Source organism: Acomys russatus, chromosome 5 (genome assembly GCF_903995435.1).
Source record: "Acomys russatus chromosome 5, mAcoRus1.1, whole genome shotgun sequence".
Lineage (NCBI taxonomy): Eukaryota > Metazoa > Chordata > Mammalia > Rodentia > Muridae > Acomys > Acomys russatus.
Window position 1 is genome coordinate 58144978 of NC_067141.1, and position 19103 is coordinate 58164080.

The 19103-nt window shown below is 43.0% G+C and overlaps 1 protein-coding gene across 1 annotated transcript in view; it reads right to left on the reverse strand.

The window, feature by feature from the left end:
- Noc3l (NOC3 like DNA replication regulator) overlaps positions 1 to 11379 on the reverse strand; it is a 32589-nt gene extending 21210 nt beyond the window's left edge. Inside the window, 8 exon segments of the mRNA XM_051146422.1 lie at positions 1182 to 1275; positions 1470 to 1631; positions 4781 to 4911; positions 6502 to 6555; positions 7094 to 7251; positions 8055 to 8187; positions 10112 to 10319; positions 11292 to 11379. Of these exon segments, the coding sequence (XP_051002379.1) occupies positions 1182 to 1275; positions 1470 to 1631; positions 4781 to 4911; positions 6502 to 6555; positions 7094 to 7251; positions 8055 to 8187; positions 10112 to 10319; positions 11292 to 11300 (949 nt within the window). The 5' untranslated portion in view covers positions 11301 to 11379.
- Positions 11380 to 19103: the final 7724 nt, after the last annotated feature.

Consider the following 19103-nt stretch of genomic DNA (forward strand, 5'->3'; position numbering starts at 1 on the left):
TGGTTCTCAGCCAACAGCAGCATTGTCTCAGCAATAACTAGGTGGTCCTTAGCCAACAACAGTACTGTCTCAGTGGTAACTAGGTGGTTCTCAGCCAACAGCAGTATTGTCTCAGCAATAACTAGGTGGTCCTCAGCCAACAGCAGTACTGTCTCAGCGATAACTAGGTGGTCCTCAGCCAACAGCAGTACTGTCTCAGTGATAACTAGGTGGTCCTCAGCCAACAGCAGTACTGTCTCAGTGATAACTAGGCGGCCCTTGGTCCTAGCCCTCAGGAAAGGAATGCAGTGGGAAGAGAACAGCATGGAAAGAGCTTATCATCTTAGCTAAGCTTTACATTTCTTTTAAAGGCAGGAACATCTTTTTCAAGATACAGCCTTTTGTGTCTACAGTTTTAAATAATAAAAAGAAAATGAATCCCAACTTCATAAATGTAACAAACACAGGGCTATCTACGAATGATTACAGCACAGTGGGCACAGAGGTCAGCTGTAGTGTGCCTGCCTAGTGTACATGTGTTCCTAATTCAATCCCCAGCACTCCAAAAAGAACAAAAACTGCACAAACAGTAAGGCTAATAATACTAATAGTTGACAAAGTATCCAAACACTTCATGTTTATGCATCCAATTGCTTCTCATAAATCCTACGAGGGAAGCTATATTGCAATTTATTGCTAGAAAGTAAGGCAGAAAAAATTAATTTGCCTAGAAAGGCTGAACTTGGAAGTCTTTTTGTTTTGACACAGGGTCTCCACTCTAACACACAAGAGACTTGAGCTCTCTGTGTAGCTGAGAATGACCTGGAACTTCTGATATTCCGGCCTCCACCGCCCCTGCGCTGAGACGGCAGGTGTGCACCGCCACGTATGTCTGGTTTATGCAGCACCAGAGATAGCAACCATCTTGGATGCTAGGTAAAACCTCTTCCAAATGAGGCACAACCTCAGCCCCAGCAAGTCTGACTTTAGACTGCCTCTCACATAAAGCAGAATATTTGCCTTTTGTGATAAGGTTAGGTATGTATGTACTTTTAAGATATGTTTAACTGTTCATAGTACAGCCCGAAGAGGCAGAGGCAGAGGCAGGCAGATCTCTGTGAGCTTAAGGCCAACCTGGTCTACATACTGTGTTCCAAGACAGCCAGGGTTACGGTTAAAAAAAAAAAAAGAGTTTAACCTACCTTTAACAATTTGTTCCAGATTTTCCAAATAAAATTTATATTGGCTAACCAGGCCTTCTTCAAATTCTCTTAATTTCTGGGTTTCTTTACGAATCTGAAAAGATCAAAATCATTTTATGTTTAAATATCACAGCATTAAGTTCAAAAGCTGGCAAAAACACAAGTGCCTTATACTTGGTGAGGGCAGGAGCAAGGATTAAGCGATAACAACAACAACCCCCTAGCCTCCCATTACTAGCCCTCCAAATGTTTTGACTTATTTTATACAGTAATTTTATCTAGCTTCACCTTAGTAGATTTTTCTGCTTCAGTTAGGGGCCGGATTTTATACGAGGGAGTGATGTCCTTAAATAGCTCCATCAGTGAAATGATCACCAACTTCCGGACAGTGACAGCAACATCGGGGTCCTGTTCCATCAGCATGGACCGCAGCTCTTTCAGTTTTTTAATCTGTGAAGGCAATGACTTGCATAGAAATCACGGCAAAACATTTCAGAGTAAAAGATGACAGTCCCACATCTGACATCCTAGGTGGAATTCACCTAGGGACTCACAGAGCCAAGCTGCATTAAACTCCAATGGGCAGATCACCAAAGTTACAAGGAAACCATGCTTTAGTTATGTAGGCAAGTGCGAACTTTACTAAACACAAGTTAGGAGCCGGGCACACTGGTGCACACATTTCATCTCAGCAAGATGGATCAGGAGCTAAAAGCACTTCCAGAGCATGCCTGGTGATTGTGTGATCCCAGGAACCCTTGGAGGAAGGGGAGAACCAATTCCTAAAAGCTGTGCTTTGAGCTGCACTTCCGTGCCCTGACAAGTGCGCCTTGACGGTGCTAGAGAGAGGACTCAGAGGCTGAGAGGTCCTGCTACTCTTGCAGAGGGCTCAAGTTCAGTTTCTAGTACCTTCTTAGGGTGGTTCTCAATCACCAGTAACTCCAGCTCCAGTACCTACTTAGGGTGGCTCACGATCACCAGTAACTCCAGCTCCAGGGAGTCTTACACCTTTCTCAGGCAATACACATACATGACATACACACAGAGGCAAATTTAAAAACAAAACAAAAACTGTAAAGCAATAGATTAAAAGGCTATTTACCTATATTTTAGAAATTTATTGTTTTTCAATGTATATTTTCCTGAAGATTTTAGCTTTTTAACTGTATTAAGTTACTATAGGCATCAATAAGGAATATTAATACTGAATTAATCAAGAATATAACCATAGAAGGGTTGTAACTTAGTGGCAGAGCACCTGACCGGCATGCATGAGGTCCTGGGTTCAATCCCTAATAGTAGCGAAAAATATACACACATATTTAGAGCCAAGTGACATTAATTTTGATAAGACTTGAAGATAATTTACATAATAAGGTACAAAAGTATAAAGTTGGTGCTAATTTCAGTAGCACATATACTAAAATTAGTTAGCAAGGAGGCACAAGAACAAGACACATTTGTTTTCTCTTTTGTTTTTCAAGACAGGGTTTCTCTACGTAGCCACAGCTGTTTTAGAACTCGCTCTGTAGACCAGGCTGGCCTTGAGCTTAGAGATCAGAATGCCTCTGTCTCCCAAGTGCTAGGATTAAAGGCGTGCATCATCACCACCTGGCAGACAACACAAATTTGTGAAGCATTCGTATTTTAAAAAAGGAAATGAGTGAAAAGTTGATTTCAACTGAAGTCCTTGCTTTGAATTACTTTCGCTACTGGAACAGAGCGGTGGATGAAGAGCAGGCCTTCAGCTAGCTGGCAATATTTACCACAACAGGGACAAATAGGCCTTCCTCTATTTGCTAGGAAATAGGCAGAATCCTCTGGAGAAGTAGAAGACCTAGGCCCAATTAAGTGGCTATCAAAATGATCGAGATGGAAATCACCTGCCTTTTGTTTAGAGATGCTAGGAATCAAACCAGGGCCCTGTGCATGCTGGGCTGGTGCTCTGCTGCGCGACCACTAAGTTGTTTGGTTTTTTAAAGTCAGGTGTTCAGCTAAATGTGGTGGCACAAACTTTTAATCCTAGCACTCAGAGTGACAGCGGCAGGTGGACTGCTGTGAGACCAGCTCGGTCTACAAAGCGAGTCTAAGGCTACACAGAGAAAGCTTGTCTCAAAAAAAAAAAAAAAAAAAAAAAATGTAAATAATTGGCACTAGAGAGATGGCAGGCACACACAGGACTGACAGCCTGAATTCATCCGTGGAACCCATGTAAAGACAAAATGAGAGAACCCACTCCACGGTTATTCTCCTACACCCGCGTTCCTGGGACACATCCCTCCTCCCCAACCATAAGTAAATAATGTTTAATTAAATAATCTAACTTATCGTTCAATAAAGAAATACTGCCATACTCAGATGATTAGAAAGTCAATATAGCAAGAATGATACCACTTAATATGACATCACATTCACTCCCATTTAATCCTCACACCAAATATTTAAAGTGTTTGGTTTTTTAGAAGAAAATGAGCCTTGGATAAAATTACTTACCCCACTTCCTGGAACACTTTGTAGAGCCAAGACCAAACCTCAGATTTCTTGAGTTACATGTGGTAAGTATAAGACCCAATGGCAATTTTCTGTACCCTGGCTCTACTTCCCTCAAAGCATTTTCTTCCTTCCCTTCATATTTCCCTCCCTGCCTCCTCCTCCTTCCCCTCCTTTTGTTTCTCTGCTTTTTTGAGACAAGATTTTTCTGACTGGCTGTCTTTGAACTAGTGGCAATCCTTAGCTTCCCAAGTGCTAAGGTTACAAGTGGACACCATCATGCCTTGTACAGTATTTCCTGTTTACAAATATTCCTGAACTAATTCCATTGACTTTTATACAGCATGCTCCTTGTTTAAAACTACAGAGATAGGGCAGGTGTGGTGGTGCACGCCTTTAATCCCAGCACTCTGGAGGCAGATCTCTGTGAGTTCGAGGCCAGCCTGGTCTACAAATCAAGTCCAGGACAGCCAGGGCTACACAGAGAAACCCTGACTCAAAAAAACCAAAAAAGAAAAACTACCAAGATAGACATGATGGTACACACCTAATATCCCACAACTCAGGAAACTGAGGCAGGAAGGCAAATTTGAGGGCAGCCTGGGAAGACTCTGACCGACGGACAGGTGCTTGCATGAGCGAGCAAGCGCGCTCTCTCTCTCTCTTAGCTCATGACAGAGACTCAATGGCTGCTCTTAGCTCATGACAGAGACTCAATGGCTGCTCTTAGCTCATGACAGAGACTCAATGGCTGCTCTTAGCTCATGACAGAGACTCAATGGCTGCTCTTAGCTCATGACAGAGGCTCAATGGCTGCTCTTAGCTCATGACAGAGACTCAATGGCTGCTCTTAGCTCATGACAGAGACTCAATGGCTGCTCTTAGCTCATGACAGAGACTCAATGGCTGCTCTTAGCTCATGACAGAGGCTCAATGGCTGCTCTTAGCTCATGACAGAAGGTAGGCTGAGATGCAGGATGAGGCTAAGATCAAGTCTACTTTTTCATCCACTCAAGCCTATGTTTAGCTAAGTTTCCAGGTTTGTGTATGCTTATAGGAAACCAGAGCTCTTGAACAACCTGAGGCTTACACGTAACTAAAGCACTCACATTGCTTTCTGGATCTGATAGTATAGCAGATGCCAAGGTTGCAATCTGTATTTTCTTTTCCTGTAATTTCTTCTTTCTCTCAATCAAATGTTCTTCTATGGTGAGCTCTGGAATGGGGGTTTCAATGGCCTCTGAAAGAAATCAGATTTTCCTTCATAAATATTCCTTTACTCACAGAGAGCTAATAAATTCATACTTTTCATATATAATAAATATTAATGAAGCAAGGCATGGTGGCACATGCCTGTAATCCCAGCACTCAGGAGGCAGGTAGATCTCTGTGAGGTCAAAGCCAACCTGGTCTACAAAGCAAGTCCAGGACAGCCAAGGCTATACAGAGAGACCCTGTCTCAATAAATAAGTAAACAAATAAATTTCACTGCTGATAGCAACGAATCTATGTCTACTGCCATGTACCATCCTCTGGACTCAGGTAGAACAGGACCACCATTCTTATTAGCACACACATACACGTCATTTTGTAGTTGAGAAAACTTAAGCAAAAAAGTAGCTTGACAAAGAACTGCAATTTCAAAACCTAACAGAAACAGACCCAAATCTAACTGTTAACTCTTAACTACTATGATAAGAAGGCCAGGTTTTCACTAGCTAAAGAGATATTCTGACTTAATCATTTTCTTTCTTTCTTCTTCTTCCTTTTTTTTTTTTTTTTTTTGTTTGTTTGTTTGTGTTTGTTTTTCAAGAGATAAGGTTTCTCTGTGTGGCTGTGGCTATCTTGGAACTCACTCTATAGACCAGGCTGATCTCAAACTCAGAGATCTGCCTGCCTCTGGCTCCTGAGTGCTGGGATTAAAGGTGTGTACCGCCACTGCTCAGCACTGATTTAGTATTTTCTTAAGGTACAAAATACTTTCCTTTTTTTTTCAACTCTATGTAGTGATTTGAATTATACCTTAAGAAATCTTTTTGGAAACTAGATAATAAACACTTAAGTATAAACTGTAATGAGCCTCTGATAAATGATTGAAACTAATACAACAGTTGAGCCAGGTGGTGGTGAATACCTGTAATCCCAGAACTCCGGGAGGTAGAGGCAAGCCTGTGAGTTCGAGACCAGCCTGGTCTACAAAGCAAGTCCAGGACAGGCAAGGCTGACTTAAGATTGCCATGAGTTTGAGGCCATTCTGGGTTACACAGTAAGTTCCAAGTCAACTTGAGTTACAATATAAGACTTAGTCTTAAGCAAAAGTAGATGAGAGAGAGATTAAGGCTGTCTCTGATTTTCTCATGCACACATACACAATAAACAAAAATATGATCTTAAAAACATACATAAGCAGCAAAAATTACTTTAAGTGTTAAAAAAAAAGATATATACTAAGCATAATTGTTCTTAAAAGAAGAAAAAAAATAAGAAAAAAAAAAGAATTCCATATCACAAAATCAATTTTGCTATTTTAAAAAGTAACAGTTTTTATAAATAGGTCCTTCTCTTATAACTAAAAGGATTCAAAACCACAACAATTAACATTCTTGATGTTTGCCTCACCACTGAAAAACGCAACTATTCACACTGTTCCATAACAAATGTATATCAAATTTCACAAGGTGAAACTTTCAAATATAGAAAAAGGCCTTTAAAGGAGCAGTACTCCACAATGCCCATTCTAGGTACACTGCCTAAAATTAACTCCACCCATCAAGCAAAAGAGTACACCCGAAATTAACCATTTGTCAGCTACAACAGCGCATCTCATTACCTTGCTCAACTTCCAGCTCGTCGTCATCCTCTTCTTCTTGCTGGATGTCAGTGACTATTGGACAAATTTACACATTAAAGCTATGACAGTGTTAAGTGGTAAAACAAACAGAAGAAATCAGCAGAGCAGTGGTTACCACAGACCTCAGGATCAACGATCACTCAGAGTGATCAGGATCACTCTGAGGGAGCACCAGCAAAGTACCTGGAAGCTGGCAGAATCTGGGTTTTGTCTAGATGGAGTTTCATGAGTACATGCTTTGCTATAAATCACCAGAACATTGCCTTTAGTTTTTGGCTTTACCTGCTTTATCTCACAAATACATTTCCTCTTTTTCTTTCCCTACCTCTGTCCTATCCCCTCCCTCTTTGAAGAGTTATCACCCAAACCTTGTAGCTCTACTGGCATTCTCAATACAACAGGCACCTGAAAGGACCAGGTCTCCCCGTGGCCAGAATCACCGAGTCTGCTATATGCTAATGGCAGCTCCTCTCACTCTGTGGGTATGACTAAAAGCCAAAATACAATTGAGCTGTGATTGTGCTCTATTAGGGAAAAGCAGTGGCCCACGTCACGGAGCCACTAGCCTCACCTGGCTTCTCCCTAGTCTGTGGGATTATGCCACTCTTATCCTTGATAGGAAGCAAGTGAATCAACTCCTTCTCTGGGGCAGCTTGCAGACTTCTCGGCATCTTTTCGTATTTGTCTATCACACTCTCGTGCTTTCGTTTCTTGACGTGAACTGGCTCACTGAGGGAAAAAGTTCAATTTCAGTCTTAAAGGGTACAGTTGTAAAGGGTAGGTCTCTGCTGCTGTGATTACCACCGCAAGCCAAAGCCACTTGGTGAGGAAAGGGTTTGTTTCATCTTACAATTGGAGTCCATCATGAAGGGCAGGACTCAGGGAAGGGACTGAGGCAGGAGCTATGGGGGAACGCCGCTTGCTGGCTCGCTCAGGTTTTCTTACAATACCCAGGATCACATGCCTAGGGATGGCACTGCCCACAGCGGGCTGGACCCCTCCACATCAAACATCAATCAAGGCTGGCCTATAAGACAGCTGTTCTCAACTTGGGTCGTGACCCCTTTGGCAAACTTCTATCTGCAGAAATATTTACATTATGATTCACAACAGGAGCAACATTACAGTTATGAAGTAGCAACAAAAATAATTTTATGGTTGGGGTCACAACATGGAGCGCTAGGAAGGCTGAAAACCACTGCTGTGAGTGAATCTGATGGAACGTTTTTTCAAGTGAGGTTCTCTCAGATAACTCTAGCTTGTGTCAGGCTGGCAAAAAACTAACCAACACAAGTACCTAGAGGCCTATCATTTACAATGCCTACTGTAAGCCAGGCAAGATGACACATGCCTGTAATGCCAGCACTCTGAAAGCTGAGGCAGGAGGACCATCAGTCACAGTCCATCTAGGGCTACATAGAGAGAACACTAGTATATACAGGGCCCTGGGTCTGCTGCTCAGAACCACAAAGAAAAAAGAATCAGAACTACACCTGTAATATTGTACAGTTATAATCCAGATGAAATGTTACCTAGAAGAAAGGTCTCTTGTGAGAAAAGATGCTTTTTGTCCTAAGTCTTTCATCAGCTGCAAGTCATCTTCATCCATCATATCTAGAGGAAGGGCTTCTTCCTCCTCCTCATCTTCCATCTCGATCCTTTTAACTGTTCCACCAAAAAGAAAAAAAAAAAGAAATATTAGAATTTTGATTTTCTCTATGCTCTTACCTTCCCTCCCTCCAGTACTCCCAAGGAAAGCACTACTGACATGGTAGGTGACTGCTCTTCTCCATAAGGAGGTACTGTGAACCAGGAAAGGGGCTAGCAACTTAGTATCTCTAATTTCTGAAATCTAAAAAAATAAACATTTGCATGTATTCTGAACGGTATCTCAGAGTGTCTGAGAACCAGTGGCTGAGTGCTTCTCAAGTTAATTAGCTTCGTTTCAGCTGCCCTCTCCAAGGGCCAGGTCCTAAGCTGCCCTCTCCAAGGGCCAGGTCCCAAGCCCTCACGGCCAATCTTTGAAACAACCATATGTCCTTCCAGTATCACTTGGTTACTTTCAATGTACTGTTTTACTAACTACACATGCAGACCAGTATTCCTCCAATCACCTCTGTTCTATACACCAGTGTGTCCTTATTCTGCTCCCTTGCTTAGATTGCATGGTAACACTTCAAGGATTCTGCTAACACACACAGTCCCTTTTCCTTCTGCATTTAAGGCACTCATAGCTTTCAGAACCCCAACCTCACTCACATCAGTCTAACTTACCTCGGCTCATTCTCTGTGTTCCTCTTTATTCATCTCTTCATTTTTTATGTATAAAAGCATGTTATATATTTTTTAAAAAAACAGTAAGAACTAAGTGCCAGAAACCCTTTTAAGTGGAGAAGATTCAACTGTGAGCACGGCAATCTTACTGTCTTCACTAACAAAACACAACCTTTCTAATAGCAGTAAGACTGATAAATACTGCTATCTAAACAGTGCACAGAATGAAACTCCTGCCTACTTTAAAGGCGCAATCTATTTCTCAAACCAGAAATTGGTGTATTTTGTTAATCGACTTTGTCTCCTCCATTGAATTACCTTTTTTCTGTCGCTACACTGCCTCACTTCTTGGTCATTCCAAGGACCTGGCCTCCTACTTTTGTAAGAAAAATGAGACCATAAAAAGAGAGGAAACGCCTTCCCTCTTTTCATATCAGACTCAATAATGTGCATCAATCTTTTCCTTATACTCATCCCTCTCCGACAACTTCACTTAGATACTGAGCTGCAAGAACGAAAAACATCTTTTGCTTTTTCCTTTTACTAAGGAACTATTAGCATATTACACATAACAAACTGTCAAACTCAGAAGAGATCTCTAAAAGTATCTCGTCATCTAACTCGTTTTCCCTAGACTGGAGATAGAGAGACCAACCGAGACCACATGGCTAGGAACAAAAATCAAGAGAAGAGGCCACATTTCCCGACTCCCAAGCAAGTGATCATTTATCCATCCGAAGAATGCTGCTACTGGGTCAAACTCCATCAGGGTTAAGAGAATGCTTTGGCTATGGGTAGAAGGAAGCTATTTAAATCAGCTTCAGAACTGGCCTGAATCAAAATGGTCCTATCCCTTTTCTGCTCTGAGGAGCTGCGGTTCTTGGATCATTCTACAAAACAACCCGGACAATCACAACTGAACTTCACGCCAGGTCTACAGGTTGAAAGGAAACCACGAGTTTACAAAGGAAGTGCCTATTGGCAACATGGTGAGGAATGCCAACAGTGCAAGGCATTCTTACCTCAGCCAACTCTCAGTGAATGGAAAGGTGGCAGCCCTGACTGACATGCGGCTCCAGATTTATTTACATAGCTACTCTGACTATCTCCCAAATAGAAGCTAGCTTTCTCACAGTGCCTAGGATCTTGAAGTGTCTTCTCATACTGACTGCGGTAAAACATAAAGAACTCTATCCTCACCTAGACCTATAAAGATCTGAACACAGAACCAGTGGTTACCAGGCAACAACACCTGTTCATGAAGACTATGTCAGAGTGACTAACGAGAACTAGGGTAGGCGACCACGCTCATTACCTGGCCGTTTGCTCTTTGGGTCCTCCAATGGAACAGGTTTTTTAGACACAGCATCTTTCACAGCTTGCCTCAGCTTCCTCTGCTCTTTTCGGTACTTCTTGATGGTGCTTTGTTGTTTAAATTGCTTATTTTTCAGTTTGTTTTCAAGTTTCACTTTACTAGTTTTTATCAACTTGCGAAAGCTTGGGACCTGCTTTTTATTTCTTCTCTAGAACACAACAACAAAAGGAACGTGGCAGCTAAGAAATTTTCATTATTTTTTAAGTCAGGTTAAGGAAACAGTCTATCAATTAAATTGGACCAATTTCACAAATGTCTCACAACCACAGATCCTGGTAAGAACGGCAGTTACTAACCCTACAAAGCGGCGCTAGCGCATCAGTTACTCATCACAGGATTTCCCCATGATCTGAATCTAGTCTCTCAATTCTGTAAGCTCTGAAAGGACAAACATTAGCCTGTGGTAAATGGCTATTCAAGGCCAGTTTGACACTTGTATTGTAACACATTCAGAGCAAAATAATGGTTGCATTTAACAATAACAGCAGACATTTACTTGATGCTTTATTACTTACAAAGCACTCAAACTCCCCAATACCTCATCCTCATATAGCACATGAAGAAGTGAAGGTTGCAGAAGTTACGCAACTTGATGAAGATCCCTGATCTAAGGAGCGTAAAACTAAATTATGCCCTTTGCATTCCAACTGTCTTGCTGGTAAGTGCTTTGTAATCCAAATCCCAAGACTACTTCTAAACTTCCCAGCCTTCTTCTCTCCTTAACTTTAAGGGAGAAACGGGCTCTCTCCTGGTCCGGAGATTCAGAAACAAGTTCAAGGAAGTTTGGACTTCTCGTTTGCAGGAAAAAGGTTCGAGAGACAGTCTGGGAAAACCCTTCAAGCTGACATCCTTCGGATGCAGAGGCTGGTACTGGCCTCACACCTGCTCCCTGAGGCGGTGCTTGAGCACAGTGGGCGACAAAGCGAAACCGTAAGGACCCGAAGTGGATTGTGCCATAGAACCGCCCAGGAGCTCCAACATGGGCCACTGCCCCCTATAACAAGAGTGAAAACCTACAGGAACGATAAGCCAGGCAGAGACCTTGTCAACCCTAGAAACCCTAAGGGACGGGGGCCGGGGGGCCGGGGGGCCGGGGGGCCGGGGTCCCGAGGGCGCTTACCGCCTTCATCCTTTGGCCTACGAGAAAAAACAGACAAGATCACCCGAACAGAGGGAACCACAGGAGCCGCAGGAGCCGCGGGGAAGTAACGCACGTGCCAAAACGCAACCTTCCCCGAACCGGAAGCAGCTTTCAATTCCGTCCCTTTCCGCCCCCCGGAAATGGGAGGCGGGAGTTCCTCTTCAGGCCGTTTCGCGCGTGCGCCCCCTGGCGGCTCCATTGTCGCGCTAAGGCGCTCGCAGGCTGAGCTGGGTGAGACGCGCCAGTGCTGGAAGCTGGTGGCGAGACAGGCTCCAGCCCGGGGTTCTCTGAAGTCCCGGGGAAGTCAGAAGGGCGAGGCGTCGGCGTTTTCAGTCGCCTGCAGCTCGAGGCTCAGCCTATGGCGGGTCTTCGAAAGGGCGGAGGGCAGCTTCTTTATTGGAAGCCGGCCCCTCCACAGGCGCTAGGGCTTTGTACCGAACCACAAAGGATTTCTCACCACCTTTCCCACCTACGAGAAGCACACACTTCTCTCTGAGGCCCTGCTAGAGCACAGTGGGCGACAAAGCAAACTCCAAGGACCCGAAGGGGACTGATTGTGCATAGAGCCGCCACAGAGCACCAACAAAGGCCACTGTCCTCTCTCTAAACTAGAGTTTAGGCACAGTGGAACACGCCTTTCATCCCAGCGCTGTGAGTTCGAGACTTGCCTGCTCTACACAGTGTCGCTCCTGTCTAAAGGAACAGTCTATCGTTTTACTGTGGAATCTCTTCGCTTTGGGTTTAACCATTATATGATAAAGTACTATGTTGATGTGACTTGCAGAATTAGGATTCTGTTACCTTTTGATAAAGATACATTTATCTGGTTAGTCATTCTGACTGAATCTTTAACCCGTACAGTAAGATTTAGGCATTGCAAGAATGTGTTTTTCAAGTACTTGTCTCCCAAAGACTTTTCCCTAAATTAAAAAAAAAAAAAAAAAAGAAGAAGAAGAAAGAAAAACACCGGGCTAGAGAAATGGTTCAATGTTTAGTTTAAGAGTGCTTCCTAATCTTCCAGAAGTCCCAAGTTCTGTTCCCCCACACTCCCATATTCGTCTGCACTTCCAGCTTTGGGGGTTCTGATGACTTCTTCTGGCCTCTTCAGACACCCACACACATACATACAAATGAAAACATAGGAGAAAAAAAAAAGAAAGAAAAGAAAAGAAAAACGCAAAGCTGGTCTTCAGGCTATTAAAGGGGAAAAAGACATCGTTATTTAACTGAGCCCGAACTCAGCATGGCCCTGGTTCAGTCTCCTGGGTACTGATTACAGAGTAGAGCCAGCACGCCCAGGGTTAAGCATATCTATCGTTCTTGAGCATAACCCTGACACAGTTGGCCTCACAGCCCTGAGCTGGCAAGATAAGCTAGGAGAGGCCCAGAGGACACTGAGGTCATGAACAGCAGTGTTCTTACAGAGACCGAGAAGAAGCTAGGCCTCTCTGCTCTCCACCCACCTCAGAGACAACTGCCTTCCATCTGGCACCGTCTTGCCACCTCCCTTCTAACTTTCTCCCTGTTGTCCCTCTCCTTCCACACCCTGTCTTGGAAACAGCAGAGCCCTTCCCACTGTTAGATTACTTCATCGCACAAATTGAAAACAGCAGCCTGTGCTCTTACCAAGTGGCTGAATTCCTTCCCAAGCATATCAACAGTCACCCCCCCACACACACACACACTTCTTTGGCTTGCCTTCCAGTTGTTCCAAGGATGAGGCATCCTCATTCTCGTTCAAAACTTACTCAATCTTTCTTCATCCTAGTATCTACACTTCCTCTTCTAGATTATAACCAACTCTGTGCTAGATTTTTATTTTTATTTTTTTTTTTTTTTTAGGTTTTCAAGACAGGGTTTCTCTGTTTAGCCTTGGCTATCCTAGACTCACTGTGTAGACCAGGCTGGCCTCAAACTCACATCAATCCTCTTGCCTCTGCCTCCCGAGTGCTGGGATTAAAGGTGTGTGCCACCATGCCCGGCTTAAATTTTATTTTATATTATTTTATATGTGTGAGTGTTTTGCCTACATGTATGTATGTGCACCACATGTGGTGCCTGGTACAGGTCAGAAGAGGGTGTCAAATCCCTTAGAACTGGAGTTATGGATGCTTGTGAGCCACCAAGTGGGTTCTGGGAATTGAACCCTAGCAAAAAGTACTCCAGACCCCTTGAGCTATTTCTCCAGCCCCCTGTGCTAGTTTTTTAAGGAACAGTATCTTTTTTTTTTTTTTTTTTTTTTTATATTATTTATTTATTTATTACATATATAGTGTTCTACCTGCAAATAACTGCTGCAGGCCAGAAGAAGGCACCAGATCTCATTATGGATGGTTGTGAGCCATCATGTGGTTGCTGGGAATTGAACTCACAACCTCTAGGAAGAGCAGCCAGGGCTCTTAACCTCTGAGCCATCTCTCCAGCCCTAAGGAACAGTATCTTATTTGCCCATTTTATATTTAAGTTCTTTGTTGTTATAAAGAAAATCAGCTGGGCGTGGTGGTACACGCCTTTAATCCCAGCACTCAGGAGGCAGAGGCAGGCAGATCACTGTGAGTTCGAGGCCAGCCTAGTCTACAAAGCAAGTCCAGGACAGCCAAAGTTACACAGAGAAACCCTGTCTCAAAAAACCAAAAATAAATAAATAAATAAATAAAAAGAAAGAAAATCCCAAATCACTTGACTTTACCAATAAATACTCAGGACCCAGATGCAGGGGTGAAAACCCACTAGCTCAGAGAGGCAGAGAAAGTACCCAGCTGACTTTCCTGTGAAGTCCCTCTGAAGCTGATCATAGGAAGGTAGCCACGAAGCTCCAAATGTGGCTTTCTCCTAAGTGTATACAGTGTTACAGTGTTTCTCTCTTTAGCCTCACTGAGTCTCTTGGCTACATTTGATACTAGGTCCTCCTCAGTCTTTTCTTCCCCACCCCACCCCCTCTCTCCATTAGAATGTGGGCTCCCTTGGCTTTCCCAGCTGTCTCTTCCCAAAGATCTATTTCTTCTCTCTCAAGCCTCTTCAATGTATAAAATATTCATTGCAGCACTATTCATAATAGCCAAATTATGGGATCAACCCAGTTAATCATCAATGAATGAATGGATAAAGAAAATGTAGCTAAGACTAGTAACACAGATCTATTATCCCAGCTACCCAAGAAGATCAGGCAGGATTGTCACAAGTTCAAGGTCAGTCAGGGCAACTTAATGATGCTCTTTTCCAAGATTAGTTTTTAATTTATGTATATGTATTATATATGCCTCATGTCTGTGGGTGCCCATGGAATCCAGAAGAGTGTGAAGGTGAAGTTATGAGCCACCAGACATGGGTGCTGAGAAAATAATTCTGTCCCTTTGGAAAAGGAACAAACACTCTTACCCCCTAAGCTATCCCCCAGTCTCATGTCTCAAAAAATTCTTTTTAAGTAAAAAGAGAGGTAACTTAGTGGTAGGGCACTTGCCTAGCACATGTAAGACCCTAAGCTTAACCCTCAACCACATATACACATAGACACCACAAAAAAATTAAGAAAGAAAAAGAAAGGAAGATTTGGAGACAATGGAGCAGTATTCAGGCATGAAGAATGAAACTATGGGACTGGAGCGATGGCTCAATGGATAACAGCCAGCCTGTTCTTCCAGAGGATCTCAGTTCCGTTAACAGCACCCACATGGCAGCTCCCAACTGTCCATACCTCATTTCCATTCTCATCTCCACCCTCCCCTGGGCCCTCCACCGTCCTCACAGATCTCTCTCACACACACAGTCATGTCTGTTCCTTTTGTGGCCGACCAAGATTAACCAGGGTCATCTGTGTGCCCCAGAGTTTGTAGCTATCTGTTGGAGCCTGGTGGGCTCAGCAGAGGGTACTCAACTAAAGACAACAGTACATCCTCTCCCAGAATCCATTAGCTTTGAAGTAAAAGGCAGGGTCTACTGAGCACTCCCCTTTCCTTGACTGATCATTGATAGGACTGGTCCTGGGGCAGGTACCTACAACTAATGTGAGTTAATGATTGAGCCATGACATTTAGACTTAGAGTCAAACCTAAGACAGGGTCCAACACTTGGCGGTTATTTAAGCACTTGATGTTTCCAAACTAAGTGTAACTTATTTTCTCTTATTGTCAACAAATCTTAGCTCCACTGAATTGATTTTTTCCCCCCATGTGCCCCTGGTTAGCCTTGAATTTGTGACAGTTTTCCTTCCTTAGCTTAAATGCTGGGATTACTGGTAGAAGTCACCACAGCACAATAATAATTTTCATTTAAGAATCACTGCATCAGGTATTAGACTGAATTACAAATTCAGGTGGGAAATGTAACACGGTGCTAGTCTCATTAGAGAGAGTTGTTTTTCAGCAAAAGAATCCAATGCCGACAGTTCCTTTCCCAATCTGCAATAATGTAAGCAAGGGAAAAATGAAGTTGAGATTTCCTAGGGTCCTGGTATGTGTTCTTTCTCATTTAAGATTTGTGTTGATAAACTACACCTTGCCATTTCCTTGTTACATACTTGCATGGGGAGTTCAGAGCCATTCTGTATCCATTGGTTTCCAAAATCCCTAGAGAAGAGAAAGGAGTTCCATGTGCAAAGTCATGAGCAGCTTCTGAACACCCCTGGGACAACACAACTTCCTCACTCTCCCCTCTGTACCAGACTCCACTTGGAACTGGCTGTGAAAGAACGTCTCTCAAACAAGGGTGTATTGTCAGGAAGCCTTTATTCTAAAGTTGCTGGCAGGTATAGCTGATCCAGGAAGAGACTGTAGAGTAAAACTAACACCTAAGGTGTCATGGATCATTCTCGCAAGCCCCACAGCCCACCCCTGCTTATCCTAATGCATTCTTCCCTAAACCTGTCAGTAAGCAGAAGTCCTTGCTCTGGCTGCAAGTTAGGAAACGCGTTTGCTCACAGGCTTATCCACAGGAACTCTGAAGGTCTGCTCCTCTCATGCTATTAATGTTTTCTTTCATTTTTCAAGCTGATACTGCTAATTGCATTTAAAGTCCACTTCAGCCCAATAAATGGATACATAAATAAAACAGATGTCTGTGAAGTTGATGAACGGTCTAAATGAGCAAAAATATTTCTCAAATAAGTCACACAGAAAGAAAAGAGCTACAGGTAAAGAATGTCTTTCTTTAACACACAGAAGAAGAAGAAGAAGAAGAAGAAGAAGAAGAAGAAGAAGAAGAAGAAGAAGAAGAAGAAGAAGAAGAAGAAGAAGAAGGTAGAAAATGTCTTTAATGACTCTTGGAACTTAATTTTTAAATTACATTTATTTACTTTACTTGCTTAACCATTCATTTGTTCTGTGGGGTGTGTGTGTGTGTGTGTGTGTGTGTGTGTGTGTGTGTGTGTGTGTGTGTGTGTGTTTATGTGACGCCTATGAAAGTCAGAGGACAACTTGTGGGAATCAGTCTTCTACCATGTGGTTGAACTCAGGTTGCTGGGCTTGGCAGCAAGCACCTTTTCCCCACTGAGTCATCTTGAACCTGTTTAAGACTTTATAACTACCAAAGTAAAAGGGGGTTGGCAGTCTTGAAGAGAGGCAAAACATGGGAAGTGAAGGCTCAGTGGTTAAAAGCACTTGTTGCTTTTCCAGAGGACCTAGGTTCAGTTCCCAGCACCCACATCTCACAACCATCCATAACTCTAGTTCCAAGGGATCTGATGTCCTCTTCTGATCTCCATGGGTACCAAGCATGCATATGGTACATATATGTATATGCAGGCAACACACACACACACACACACACACACACACACACACACCTGGTAGCGGATGTTTGGGTTATGTTATATAAACATGTTTTTGTTTTGATTCCAAGTGTGGGATGTGAAACTCCCTCATAAGAGGGCATGTGGTGTTTGTCAGCTGGAAAAAGACCCATGAGAGGGCACGTGGGTCTGTTGTGTGACAGACTTTTCCTGGAGCAACACACACACACACACACACACACACACACACCACCCCAGAAAGAAAGCCTATGACAGACCAAAGGAGCAATTATTTCAATATCCAACTTGGTGAGCCAGTGAGTTTTTTATTGTGGTCACTATCAGGAGTGCGAGTGAGGAGTTACTGACAAGGAGCAGGGATAACTCAAAAAACAAAACAAAACAAAACAAAAACAAAAAACCCAAAACAAAACAAAAAAACAGCGTTGATAGGTTGTGACCATATGGTGGGGGAGGAGGTCCCCTTCTGTCACAGACCTACAGAAGGGGAATAAGGTGAAAGAGGGAGGGAGGGAGGAATGGGAAGATACAAGTGAGGGGATAGCAATTGAGATGTAATCTGAATAAATTAATTTTTAAAAAAGAATTAAAAAAAAAAAAAACAGCTATGTTACCATAAAGGCCACTGTAGACTGGGTGAAGGCTCAAGAACAGCCTTGAGCCCTCTGCAGGCAGCTCTGGGTGCAGGATGCCCTTTCCTTCTGAACTTCGTGTGCTCAGAGTCTCTACTCCAGCATTGCTCACGCCCATACATGCTGTTGTGTAGAGCCCTCAAGAGTCCTCCATGTTCTTACAGCTCTCGGGGCTTGTAGCGGGGTGCAATTGGGTCACCTCAGTATTTATTTTCCCAGAGGAGACCTTTGTTTATCTCCTGTTTGCCACCCTAGGTTCTTCTTTGGTAGGAAATATTCCACCTTCCAAGGGTCATGATTTAGGATGGATCTCCGGATTGAACTCTGATTGCTAGGCTTGGAGTGCCTTGACTAGCTAAGCTGTCTCCTTAACCCTGTGAACATATTTTAAGCCATCAGAGACAAATTCAATGACTAATTATTGAGACCTGGGTAGGCACTAAATTCAAATATATAATATATGGTTTTTTTTGGGGGGGGGGCTTTTTGAGACAGGGTTTTTCTGTGTAGCCTTAGCTGTCCTGGACTCACTTTGTAGACCAGGCTGGCCTCGAACTCACAGCGATCCACCTGCCTCGTGCTGGGATTAAAGGCATGTGCCACCATGCCCAGCTGATTTATATATATATATATATATATATATATATATATATATATATATATATATATATATTTTTTTTTTTTTTTTTTTTTTTTTTTTAATGGCCAGATAAATCGTAAGTTTGGGGTTTGGTGATATTTTTGGTTTCCTCGTCTTTTAGGTGGCTGGTTGGCTTTATTAGCTTTTACTGTTGAAATTTTTAAAATTTTAAAACATTTACTTGTATACATGTGTGTATTTGCGTATATGACTGCGTATGCACATGTGTGTTTGTTCCCAGAAGCCGTAAGAGGATGTTGGATCCTTCAGAGCTGAAGTTACAGGCATTTACAGGTATTATTATTATTATACAGGGATCTGAACTCTGGGAGCCTCTTGTTTACAGTTTGCACAAGTGCTCTAGTGGCTGGAGAGATGGCTCAGTGGTTAAGAGCACTGGCTGCTCTTCCAGAGGACCAGGGTTCAATTCCCAGCATCTATAGAATAAGTCCCAGGGGATCTGATGCCCTCTTGGGACCTCCTTGGACACTACGCATGCACTTGGTGTCCACAGGCAAAACATGCATAACACATAAAAATAGTAATAAATCAGCAACAGTAACAATGATGACAAAAAGAACAAGGCACTCTTCATAGCTAAACTATCTTAATAGCCAGCTTCTGTTTTCTAAATTTGTTTTGTTTTGTTTTGTTTTTCGAGACAGGGTTTCTCTGTTTAGCCTTGGCTGTACTTGACTCCCAGTGTAGACCAGGCTGGCCTCAAACTCACAGCGATCCGCCTGCCTCTGCCTCCCGAGTGCTGGGATTAAAGG